The sequence below is a fragment of the Mesoplodon bidens genome (assembly GCF_964165515.1).
Source record: "Mesoplodon bidens genome assembly, chromosome: 2".
Lineage (NCBI taxonomy): Eukaryota > Metazoa > Chordata > Mammalia > Artiodactyla > Ziphiidae > Mesoplodon > Mesoplodon bidens.
The window spans coordinates 37,147,648-37,160,203 of NC_138177.1; the positions used below are offsets into that span (position 1 = coordinate 37,147,648).

Here is a 12,556-nt window from a genome sequence, read left to right on the forward strand (position 1 = left end):
TAAGTCTTTACAGTAGAGGTCTAACACTGAAAGTAAGGTCTACATTGTCCAGAGTGCATTACACCTAACCTACGTGAGGTTAGGAAGGCTGTCAGTGAGTAGCCATTCTACCAGATAATTCAAGGATTTGATTCACCTTTCTCTGAGCTCTCAAACAGTTGTACACACTGAAGTTTACTAGGCCCAGCCAAATAAAACCCTTTCTTTTATCCGATAGTTACTTTCATACTCTTAAGTAAGTCACTTATCTTTATTTTGCTTGCTTTTTCCTTCAGGGTACTCCAAGCACATATATTTAACATGATTCAACAATGGCTTTTGAAGATAGGCAATGAGGTTAACAATGGTAACATGGAACTTCAGCGCCAAGTATGTACTTGTAGGAATTTCTTAGATTATTTTTTGCCTTGGCTGGGAGTTTTCTTCAAGGAAAAATCAAGTCATGCCTATCCAATTGAAGCAGGAGGTTGGGAGGGCAAAATGAGAACTTACATAATATAATTACTGAAATGATTTTCAGTGGATTTTTAAATGCGATACGTTCCTGCCTTTAGAATGAAGTTTCACAGATGATCAAAAGTTTTTGAGATCTAATTATTATCTTTACTCTTTACTCAGTATACCGAAAAAATTTTCCCTCAATAGCATTAATCATTTTAAGAATTTATGTTGGTGCCCTTGACTGGCTGAAGGGATGACGGAAACATGTTTCTAAGAGGAAAGACAAGATGCTACAATACTATTCGTCTACAGTTATTTAAACAAATAGGGAATTGTCCTGCAGTTCTGAAGAACTAAACCTGTGGAATTCTTTTTTTTTTAATTAATTAATTTATTCATTTTGGCTACGTTGGGTCTTCGTTGCTGCGTGGGCTTTCTCTAGTTGCCGCAAGCGGGGGCTACTCTTCGTTGCGGTGCATGGGCTTCTCATTGCGGTGGCTTCTCTTGTTGCAGAGCATGGGCTCTAGGCTCATGGGCTCTAGAGTGCAGGCTCAGTAGTTGTGGTGCATTGGCTTAGTTGCTCCATGGCATGTGGGATCTTCCCGGACCAGGGCTCAATCCCGTGTCCCCTGCATTGGCAGGCGGATTCTTAACCAGTGCACCACCAGGGAAGTTCCCTGTGGAATTCTTAACTAGCACAACATGAAATAATAATTTCCAAAGGATGTCTTAGTTTTTTACGTTTACTCCCACTTCCTAGTCTTAATTACAATCTAAATTTATACAGGAATCTCTTATTATAAGTAAACTTAATATGCAAATATTTGACCTTACAAAATTGATAAAATGAATTTAATTTTAATATTGCTTATATTGGGAATTTGAAAGGCAGAGATCAGTATGTTGTATGGGAATACTACTTATGAAGCATTATATCACAGTCTATGAGCACACTGTGAACATAGAGACATCAAGAGTTGAGGAGCAAATATGTTAAGACTGGAAGTATGGATCCAGGGGATCCCCAGGCTTGGGAGAAATTTCTATGACTTAGAACACAACCAAAATTAAGAAGAGAAAGGGTAGGAGAGTGCCTGTCACATAGTGGAACTCAATAAATATTTCTCGAATGAAGTAACAACATTCCAGCATTGTCGATGTTTTATGGTGTTGCTACATTAACCCCTTCTTTGGTAAGTTTACCACTGGATACTCAGTTTACCATTGGGGATTATCTCCGGGGAATCATATTCTCAATTTTTAATATTGTGGAATTCAATTTTTATAATATAGGATTATTTAGAAAGTACCTTTATATACTTCTCATTTTTATATTTTATATACTTCTCTATTTTAACACTACAGCACTATAATATAGTTAAGCTGCCTAGAAAACTTGCAAGATTATACATTCCTCGAGGAACTGTGTGTATCCATATTAACTGGTATAAGTATTTAAAAACGGAAAAGTTTATCTTTTTTTAACCCACCATTCATTTTCCTTTCTGATCCATTTTCTTCCAGATTTTTTGGTTTTGTTTTGTTTTTTTCTTTATACTTTTACTCCATCTAATCTGTGCTGCTTGGCAGTCTAAAATGGTGATCTTCAAATATTTTTTTATCATTTATCTCTATCAGCAAAAAATCTTTGAACAAGTTATTTCTAACTTACTATTTCTAAGTTACTTATGAGAATTTCTCTGTTAACCTTTTAGGTACATTATAAAATATAAACAAATAGTCAAAAGAGATGAAGTGAATAATATTTAAAAATAATTTTTAGTAATGGTTTAAAAAAAACTGATGTGATTGAACAGGCTTCATAATTTTTTTACAATCACAGGTTAATACTTAGTGATAAAGCCATTTGAAGGTCTGCTCCTAAGTTCAGTTTACTTCATTACTTGTTTTAAAGGACTGTCATTGCTGAAATAATAGCTCACAAAAGAACAATGCAAATTGAAGAAGTGTATTATTGGCTGTATTTATTAAATAATGCTCATTTTTCAATTCCATCAATCAGTTATGTAAAGATTTTTTAAAAATTGATTAGTAAAATTTTCCATCTACCATAATGTCAATCAGTTGTTCTTATAAACATTAGGCAATGTAGCATTTCTTTTTTCTAACAAAAGATCCCCAACCAATTGATACACTTTATTTGTAAGATTTTAAAAGAATTAGAAAAAAAAAAGAAAAAAAAAAAGAATTAGAAATGTATTTCCAGATTTTCAAGTATATAAATTTGAGAGTTTTTAAAAGTGAGCTATATATCATTTTCAGCAACAAAATCATACCAAGATGGAAATCCTTCCAACTCTCCATTTTCAAAATGGCTGCTCCATAATGTAAATTTCTTTTACTCATTGTTAAACATCAATTGTATTTTGAAGGGACAAACTAAGAGTGATTTTTTTTTATATCAGCTATGTTGCCACTTGCCATCCCTGAAAAGATTAGTAAATTTGAAACAAGCCGTTTTACTAAAAAACACTTCATCTTAAAGTTTCTCTTAAGAATTTTATATCAGAATCACAGTAAATCTCTGGTTTGTTATAAAAATTATCATTTTCACTCTCCATCTAATTAAAGAGAATGATTCCATATCTTAGTGAAAGTGTGTTTATTTTGATTCTAATTTTAAATTCACCGGTGACCTATATTGCATGACCTTGATTCTACCATTTAATCTCTCTAATATAACTATGAAATGAAGATAACACATATTTGTGTTTATTTCACAGGGGTGGTTTAAGGATTTATTAATATTTTTTGTAAGCAAAAATGAGTTATTTCAATGACAGTATCATCCAGGCCATTGGTATATGAAAGAACAGTTTAGAGAATTAATTAATTCTCTAAGAAGAATTAATGTAATTGAATAGCAGCAGGGGCTTAGTGGGGAAAATATCTTTGGCTTGTGGAAAGAAGGTAGTAGTTTTTTAAACTCTTTCTCAGGAAGAGTTGCCCTTTTCCTGACATGTTAATTCAGGTGTAAAAGTACACTAATCAAGATTACTTTAGAGACTTCCCTGGTGGCACAGTGGTTAAGAATCCACCTGCCAATGCAGGGGACAAGAGTTCGATCCCTGGGCCGGGAAGATCCCACATGCCACAGAGCAACTAAGCCCATGAGCCACAACTACTGAGCCTGCGCTCTAGAGCCCACGAGCCACAACTACTGAGCCTGCATGCCACAACTACTGAAACTTGCACGCCTAGAGCCCGTGCTCCACAACGAGAGAAGCCACCTCAATGAGAAGCCCGTGCAACGTAGTGAAGAGTAGCCCCCGCTTGCTGCAACTGGAGAAAGCCCGTGCACAGCAATGAAGACCCAATGCAGCCAAAAATAAATAAATAAAATAAATTTATTTTAAAAAAAAGATTGCTTTAGGTCGTTTATGGCCTTTTCTTTTGAGGCAGGAAGTTTGTGTTTTAGTACAAGGATAGACTACCAAGCTTCATTTTTATTCATTAATTTAACAAACATTTATTAAGCACTTACTCCCTGCTAAGTACTGTGTGTGGTATTGAGGGATAAAATGATGGTCCATGCCTTAAAAAGACTCACAGACTAAATGAGGAGACAGATATGCAAACAATTATAATAGAGATATGTACAAAGTGCTATAGCAACATAGGATAAGGAGCAAATTAAGTCAAGTGAAAGTTAAAAATTCTTCTCAAAGTAGATTATATTTAAGCCAAGAAGAACGCTTAGGAACTCACCAGAGAAAGGGACTACATAGGGCATTGAAGAGAATGGTTGACGTCTGCATTTCATAAAGTTTTTTGCATCTTATTTCTGGGACCCAGCCTCAGCAAACGCCATTTGCGAAGGTTCCCAAACTTTCTCTCTTCTCAGTGCCTAAGGGTGCCCCAGTATTTTCACACTCCTAAGCCAAAAAAAATTACCACACAGTCCAATTTATTATTACATAGGGAGGTTCAAACAGCTTACTAAATATTTATGTCCTAAATATTAGTATAACTTTTGGAAAAATATTATAATACGTGTTAAAATAGTTAAACAAGGAGACCGTTGGACTGTAGCTTTAGTGCTTTTATTTTATTTTTATTTCTTTTTGCTGTACGCGGGCCTCTCACTGTTGTGGCCTCTCCCGTTGTGGAGCACAGGCTCCAGACGCACAGGCTCCAGACGCGCAGGCTCAGCGGCCATGGCTCACGGGCCCAGCCGCTCCGCGGCATGTGGGATCTTCCCGGACCGGGGCACGAACCCGTGTCCCCTGCATCCGCAGGCGGACTCTCAACCACTGCGCCACCAGGGAAGCCCGGTGCTTTTAGTAGCCTGTGTAAACAAACCAAAGCCAGAGTCGATGCACTCAAATCCAAGAAAACGAAACTCAAGAACAACTAATTCTAAAACAGTCAACTAGATCTTCTCGAATATGAGAAAATGAAACTCAAGACCAACTCTCATAACAGCTAGATAACTAAATTTTCCTAAATAAGGCAAACATTGAAGTTACAGCCAATTAAATAATTGCTTTGCTTTGCTTAGTATCTTCTCTGTAGAAATGTCTGTCCTAGCTCCCACCTACAGAGTGCCTCTAACCATTTTTTGGGTCTGGCACTGCCTGATTGGAATTGTTGTTTGCCCAAAGATACTTTGTAAAATTTAATGTGTCTCAGTTTAACTTCATTGAAAGAAAAAACCCTTTTATTAATTAATCTTTAATTGAGGTATATTGACTTAAAATATTGGTTTCAGGTGTACAACATAGTGATTCGATATTTTTATGCATTACAAAATGATCACCTTGATAAATTCAGTTACCATTTGTCACCATATAAAGTATCACAATATTATTGACTATATTCTCTATGCTACACATTACATCCCTGTGACTTATTTATTTCATGACTGGAAGTTTTTACTTCTTAATCTTCCTCACCTATTTCACTCATCTCCCCACCTCCACTTAAAAAATCCTTTTATAAAAAACAAACAAACAAACAAAAAAAATCCTTTTATTTTATTCTCATTTAATCAAAATTACTTACTAATGGAATGTATATACTTTTGCACTGTAAAACCTCTCTAACCTTGAAATCAGATTGGATATTGCCATCCTCACTTCCTGTCCCACCTTGATTTTCCCACAGTAATTGTTTTTAATCACACAACCACCAATAAAACCAGCTTTCAAAGATATGGTGTCATCAAAAGTGATATAGTGTATCTAAGGTTGAAACTGAATCATGTCAAATTCATGCTATGTCTGACAGGTGTCACATATCATTATTATCTCCCTCAAGAATTTAAAATCCCATAGCATCCTTGAGAGCTCACTGTGAAGCCCTGGGATGCCTTGGTGCACACTGGTGGGAACTGTGGCCTTAACTGGTTAATATGCTTGACCAAGCTAAAGAAGAGGGTAGTTTAATGTAGTATAGTGAGCAAAAGAAAGTAAGGTTACAGTGGTTGAGTAGTGATGATTTGATTTCATTAAGAATAATAGTGTTGTTGAAAATTGGACACAGGTATGATCAGTTCTGTTTTTGTATGGTTTTTACTTTTTGATTTATTTTAAATGGGTCATGTGTATTATAATCATTTTTTTAAACAGATGGATGAATTGCATATACCCATGATTCAATGGATGGTAAATTTGCTGATTTTAATGGTACCTGACTTTCCTGATCCAGATACTCTCATAAAGTTGGAGGAGGAAAGTGCTGAAAAACGTGACCTAGGAATTGCCAAGTTGGAGCTAGATGCGATTGCCCTGGCAAAAATGTTGTCCCAATATTCCATCTATTTGAGCAGGTGAAACTATCTGGTTATTTTATTACTTCCCTTTTGAAGATTAAATGTGACATAAAACAGAGGAGAAACTAATGCAACATTGTAAGTCAACTATACTGTAATAAAAATTAAGGAAAAAAAAGCAGAGGAAAGAAGGTCAGTTAAGTAGCAGCAATAAAAGATAGTTTAAAACCTTGAAAGAAATGCTAGTTCGGCTTTTAAACTAGCTTCAACACTGCCATGTTGGAATATGAGATTTCGGTGTTTTCTTAATGGCTTTAGAATTCCTTTGAAAACAATGTTAGCGTAGGCAGGATGGGAAGTGTATATGTATGTGGGAGTGAGAATTAGTAAAAACAAAACAAAACAACAAATCACGTACTTGCATAAATAAGTTGCATCTTGCATTTTTGTACCTACTGTGGGGGAGTAGGTATAACCTGCATGTGTAATTCCAAGCAAAGCGGAAGGTATACTTTTATATATTTCACTAAACACCAACCAAAACATCTCTTAAAAAAACAAAAAGTGAAAAAAAGCCTTGTATCTGAAAAGCTAGAAGATTCCTGTCAAATAAAGAAGATGTCTATAAAAATTGTAATTCATTAACTAGGAAGCATATTGTCACTATGATTACTTCAAATTCGGGAAGTAGCTTTTACAATCTAGCCAGTTTCCCCTTCAGTTCCATTCAGTGTTACCAGTGGTCAAGAGTGATGGGAGGGGAGGGGAGGAAGAGGACAAGAGTGAGAAACTGAGCAAGAAACAAATTATTTTCTGGTCAGTCAGTAGCTTAATTATTATGGTAAGCTTCCACTGTATCTGGACTTAGAAGAGGAACCAACAATAAAAAGGTCATGCACACATGTATGTGTGCTCTTTTTTTTTTTTTTCCAGTTGTTGCAAAGAGGTGGTAACAGCTATGGCTCTGAGTAAAGCAGGTCACTTAGAAAAAAATCCTACTAAGGAACTTAATGAACTGGATAAGATGAAGGTAATAACTTTGTATTCCCCTTACTTTTGTTTTGTTTGCTTTAAGTAGACTTTTTAGGTTTAATTGATTTACAACAAACTGCACGTATTTAAATGTGCAATTTGATAATTTCTAAAATGTACATACACCTGTAAAATAATCACTATGATTAAAAAAGGTACATATCCAACAAACTCAAAGTTTCCTTGTACCCCTTTTTAATCTCTCCTTGAAGCCTCGTCCTGTCCCGGGGCAATGTCTGATCCGCTTTCTAACACCAAAGATTAGTTTTCATTTTATAAGTGGAATCATATGGAATGTACACTTTATTTGTCTGACTTCTTTGGCTAAGCATAATTACTTTGAGATTCACACATATTGTTGCTTTTATCAAAAGTTCATGCTTTTTAATGCTGAGCAGTATTCATTCTATGGATATACACAGTTTATTTATCAACCATTCTCTGTTGATGAACGTTTGAATTGTTTCCATTTTTTTATTATTACAAGCAAAGCTTCAATGCTTATCCTTGTACATATGCATTGCTTTCATTTGTCTTAAATGTGTCTAGAAATGGAATGGCTAAGTCATATGGCATGTATTTTTAGCTTCTTAAGAAACTCAAACTGTCTTCCAAAGTGGTTAAACCATTTTACATTCCTGCTAGCAGTGTATAAGAGTTCCAGTTGCTTCACATCCTCACCAACACTTGATATGGTCAGTGATTTCAATTTTAGACATTCCAATAAGTGGGTAGTGGTATGCCATTGTGGTTTTTAATTTGCAGTTCCTTCATGATCAATGATGTTAAACATCTTTTCATGGGCTTATTTATCATTACATCTCCTGTGGTGAAAGTTATATTTGAAAGTTGCTAAGAGGGTAGATCTTAAAAGTTCTCATCACAAGAAAAAAAATTGTAACTATGTGAGGTAATGGATGTTACCACAACAACTGAATTTGTTGTAGTAATCATTTTGCAATACGTACATATATCGAATCATTATGTGGACATCTTAAACTTATGCAATGTTATACATCAATAATATCACAATAAAACTGGAAAAAATGCTAAAAAGAAGAAATGCAATTGTTTTATAATTTGGGTAGTGGATAATTGAAATATTTAAACCATTACCAGTGAAATAAAATTAACAAACTATTTATGGGAAAAAAGGTGAAATGTCTGCTCAAATCTTTGGCCATTTATTATTGGTTTGTTTGTTTTCTTATTATTGAATTTGAGAGTTCTTTATATATTCTTGATACAAGTCCTTTATCAGATATGTGATTTAGAAATATTTTCCCTCAGTCTGTGACTTGCTTTTCTTATCTTAACGTCTTTCAAAGAGGGGAACTTCTTGACTCTGATGAAGTTCAATCTATCATTTTTTTTCTTTTATGGGTCTTGCTTTTGATGTATCTAAGAAAAATTTATACTTGTATAGTAACATCATGAAGATTTTCTCCTAGAAGTATTACAGTTTTAGGTTTTGTATATTCAGATCTGTGACCCATTTTGAGTGACCCATTTTTTTTCTTATCTGGTGACAGGTATGGGTTGAAGTTCAGTTTTTGGCATTTGGATATCCAATTGTTTTAGCACCGTTTGTTGAAAAGACTATCTTTTCTCTATTAAGATGTCTTTTCATCTTTGTTGAAAATCTATTGACCGTATACATGTGCATGTTATTCTGGACATTCTGTTATGTTCTGTTGATCTTTGTGTCAACATTGTCACTATTATCAAACTGCCTTGATTACTGTAGTTTTAAAATAAGTTTTGAGATTAGGTAATGTAAATCCTCCAAATTTGTTCTTTTTCAAGCTTGACCAGGCTATTCTAGGTCCTTTGCTTTCCATATTTAAAGTTTTTAGAATTAGCTTATCAATTTTTCCACAAAAGCCTATTGGGATTTTTATTATGATTACATTTTATCTATTGATCAATTTGCAGAGAATTGACATCTTAACAGTATTGAGTCTTTGGGTCTGCGAACATGGTTTATTTCTTCATTTACGTAAGTCCTTCTTTATTTCTTTCAACAAAATTTTGTACTTTCAGTGTACAGGTCTTACATATCTTTTGTAAGATTTGTCCCTATGTATTTCATATTTTGGTACTGTTACAAATTATATTCTTCAATAATTTCAATTTCTGATTATTCTTTGCTAACACAGAATTATCATTGATTTTTAAAACATTTTAATTTTATTGGAGTATAGTTGATTTACAATGTTGTGTTAGTTTCAGGTGTACAGCAAAGAGATTCAGTTATACATATACATGTATTCATCCTTTTTTAGATTCTTTTTTCTTATAGGTTATCACAGCATATTGAGGAGAGTTCTCAGTGCTATATAGCATGTCCTTGTTGGTTATCTATCTGGTATAAAGTATTTGTGTATGTTCATCCCAAGCTCTTGATTTATCCTTCCTCCCAAATTTCCCCTTTGGTAACCATAAGTTTGTTTTCAATATCTGTAAGACTGTTTCTGTTTTGTATTAAGTTCATTTGTATCATTTTTTAGAAATCAGATTCCACATATGAGTGATATCATATGATGTTTGTCTTTCTCTGTCTGACTTACTTCACTTAGTATGATACTAGGTCCATCCATGTTCCTGCAAATGGCATTATTTTATTCTTTTTTATGGCCAAGTAATATTCCATTGTGCGTATGTACCACATCTTCTTTATCCATTCCTGTGTCGATGAACATTTAGGTTGCTTCCATGTCTTGGCTATTGTAAATAGTGCTGCAATGAACGTTGTATCACTGACTTTTAAAATATATTTTTTCATATCTTGTGACCTTACTGAACTCACTTATTCCTGCTAAGAAGTTTTTTTTTCAGATTCCTTAGAATTTTCTGTGTACATAAGTATCTGCAGATAGGAACAGTTTTATTTCTTCCTTTTTAATCTACATGCCTTTAATTTCTTTTTCTTACTTTATTGTATTAACTAGACTCTCCAGTACCAGACTGAGTAAAAGTGATGAGAACAGACATCCTTGCCTTGTTATGTCTTAGGGGAAAAGTATTTATTCTGTCATCTTTAAGTATAATAGGCGGTATAGGAAGTTTTATTTTTATTCCATGTTTGCTGAAAAACTTTTTAAAGTCAGGAATGTATGTTGGATTTTGTCAAATCCTTTTCCTGCATCTACTGAGATGTTCAATAAGTTGTCTTTTCTAGTCTTTTAATATGACCACTTACATTGATTGATTTTTTTTTTTTTTTTTTTTTTTTTTTTGCGGTACACGGGCCTCTCACTGTTGCGGCCTCTCCCGTTGCGGAGCACAGGCTCCGGACGCGCAGGCCCAACGGCCATGGCTCACGGGCCCAACCGCTCCGCGGCATGTGGGATCTTCCCAGACCGGGGCACGAACCCGTGTCCCCTGCATCGGCAGGCGGACTCTCAACCACTGCGCCACCAGGGAAGCCCTGATTGATTTTTGAATTAAATGTTAAACCAACTTTGCATTCTGGGGATAAACCCCACTTGATCATGATGTACTATCTTTTTATATATTACTAAATTCAGTTGGTTGAAGTTCTTTGTAGAATTTTTACATTGATTTTCATGAAGGATATTGACTATGTAGTTTTGTTTTGTTTTTGAATATCAGTGTTTGTTTGTTTGTTTGTTTGTTTTTTGCGGTACTTGGGCCTCTCTCTGTTGTGGCCTCTCCCATTGCGGAGCACAGGCTCCGGACGCACAGGCTCAGCGTCCACGGCTCACGGGCCCAGCCGCTCCATGGCATGTGGGATCTTCCCGGACCGGGGCACGAACCCGTGTCCCCTGCATCGGCAGGCGGACTCTCAACCACTGCGCCACCAGGGAAGCCCCAGGACCATCCCTTCTTAAATGCTCCTTCACCCCAGACATGAATTTTAGTCTTTTTACTTCACACAGGAAGCATTTATTAACACAGCCCTGAATCAGACATTATCAGAATTAGAGTATTGATGGAAGGAGATCCACGTGTATTGATTGGCAACCAAGCTATCCTCGTCTATAGCTGATCAAAGGTGATGTTGAAGGTTTTGAAGGAAAACTTGCTTACCTCTATGGAAAACTTGCTTGACTCTGTAGATTAACATGAAACTTTTATCAAAAGACTCCCACTGATATTTTCCCCATCAGAAGTCCTATGGTAGTATTTTCAATGTCTCAGAAGTTTATAAGAAAATGACTAGGATCTGCTTCATAGAATGCAAATACAGCTGAGAATAGTTTAATTATTTCTCATGAATGGTGAGTTAACTCTGAAGAACTAAGATTTTTAAAATGTAATTACTATTTGCAAAATTAACAAATACTTTCTAGATACGATAAAGTTAAAATATGCATCAAATTTTGTAGTTGGAAGGATCTTTAGGAGCAGTGGTATGATGCAAGCTCATGCTGGCTCACAAGAGCTGACCGTGCAGACCTCTTCCCAACTCCACATTCAGCGATAACATACTGAATTAATGAATACCATTGAAATTGCCATAGTGGGAGTATATACTATGGAAATCAACAAATGCTACAAATTAGGGAATCCCCCCCCACTGCCAGTGAATGTTTTTACCAGCTCCCCAGTGCATAGGGGTCATCTAGAATAAACCAACAACCTCACTTGTTTTTAATAGGTGAAGACTATTAAGAGTTTACTCAAGAAGTCACAACCAATTAGGTGAACTTAGGACTAGAACCTAATACTTTCACCTCCCTTGTTTGACCCTCTTTTCTGATATGCAGTAAGACATCAACCTAACCCTTTGAATGCAGAATTTAAACTTATCAGTGACATTAACAGAGCTGTGGTAAACTTATTTTACCTATAGAGGCTTCCATTCCTTAGCCATAACACAAGGGTTTGGATTTGATTTTTTAAATTTTTTGGCTCTGACATTTCACAATAATTCCACAATTAAAAATAAGTCTAGGGTTTCCCTGGTGGCGCAGTGGTTGGGAGTCCGCCTGCCAATGCAGGGGACACGGGTTCAGGCCCTGGCCTGGGAGGATCCACATGCCGTGGAGCAACTAGGCCCGTGAGCCATGGCTGCTGAGCCTGCGCTCTGGAGCCCACGAGCCACAAATTCTGAGCCCGCGTGCCACAACTACTGAAGCCCATGTGCCTAGAGCCGATGCTCCGCAACAAGGGAGGCCGCTGCAATGAGAGGCCCATGCACCGCAATGAGGAGTAGCCTCCGCTCTCCGCAACTAGAGAAAGCCGACGTGCAGCAACAAAGACCCAAACACAGCCAAAAATAAATCAATAAAATAAATAAATTTAAAAAATAAGTCTAATCATGGGAAAAATGTGAGACGTATTACTGCTTTTTATGGGTTATTTCAAGGACCTAAAGTGGGT

General features: G+C 35.8%; 1 protein-coding gene across 7 annotated transcripts in view; it reads left to right on the top strand.

Annotated features, from left to right (window-relative positions):
- The window catches only part of AXDND1 (axonemal dynein light chain domain containing 1), a 72,243-nt gene that overhangs the window by 40,941 nt on the left and 18,746 nt on the right, over positions 1-12,556 (top strand). For all 7 annotated transcript variants that reach the window (XR_014014327.1, XM_081223383.1, XM_081223382.1 and 4 more), the window contains 3 exons: positions 276-369; positions 6,033-6,232; positions 7,109-7,205. Coding sequence is in view for 6 of the 7 variants with exons in the window: in XM_081223383.1 (XP_081079509.1) it covers positions 276-369; positions 6,033-6,232; positions 7,109-7,205 (391 nt within the window). In the remaining variant the exon portion in view is untranslated. The remainder of the gene's footprint in view (positions 1-275; positions 370-6,032; positions 6,233-7,108; positions 7,206-12,556) is intronic.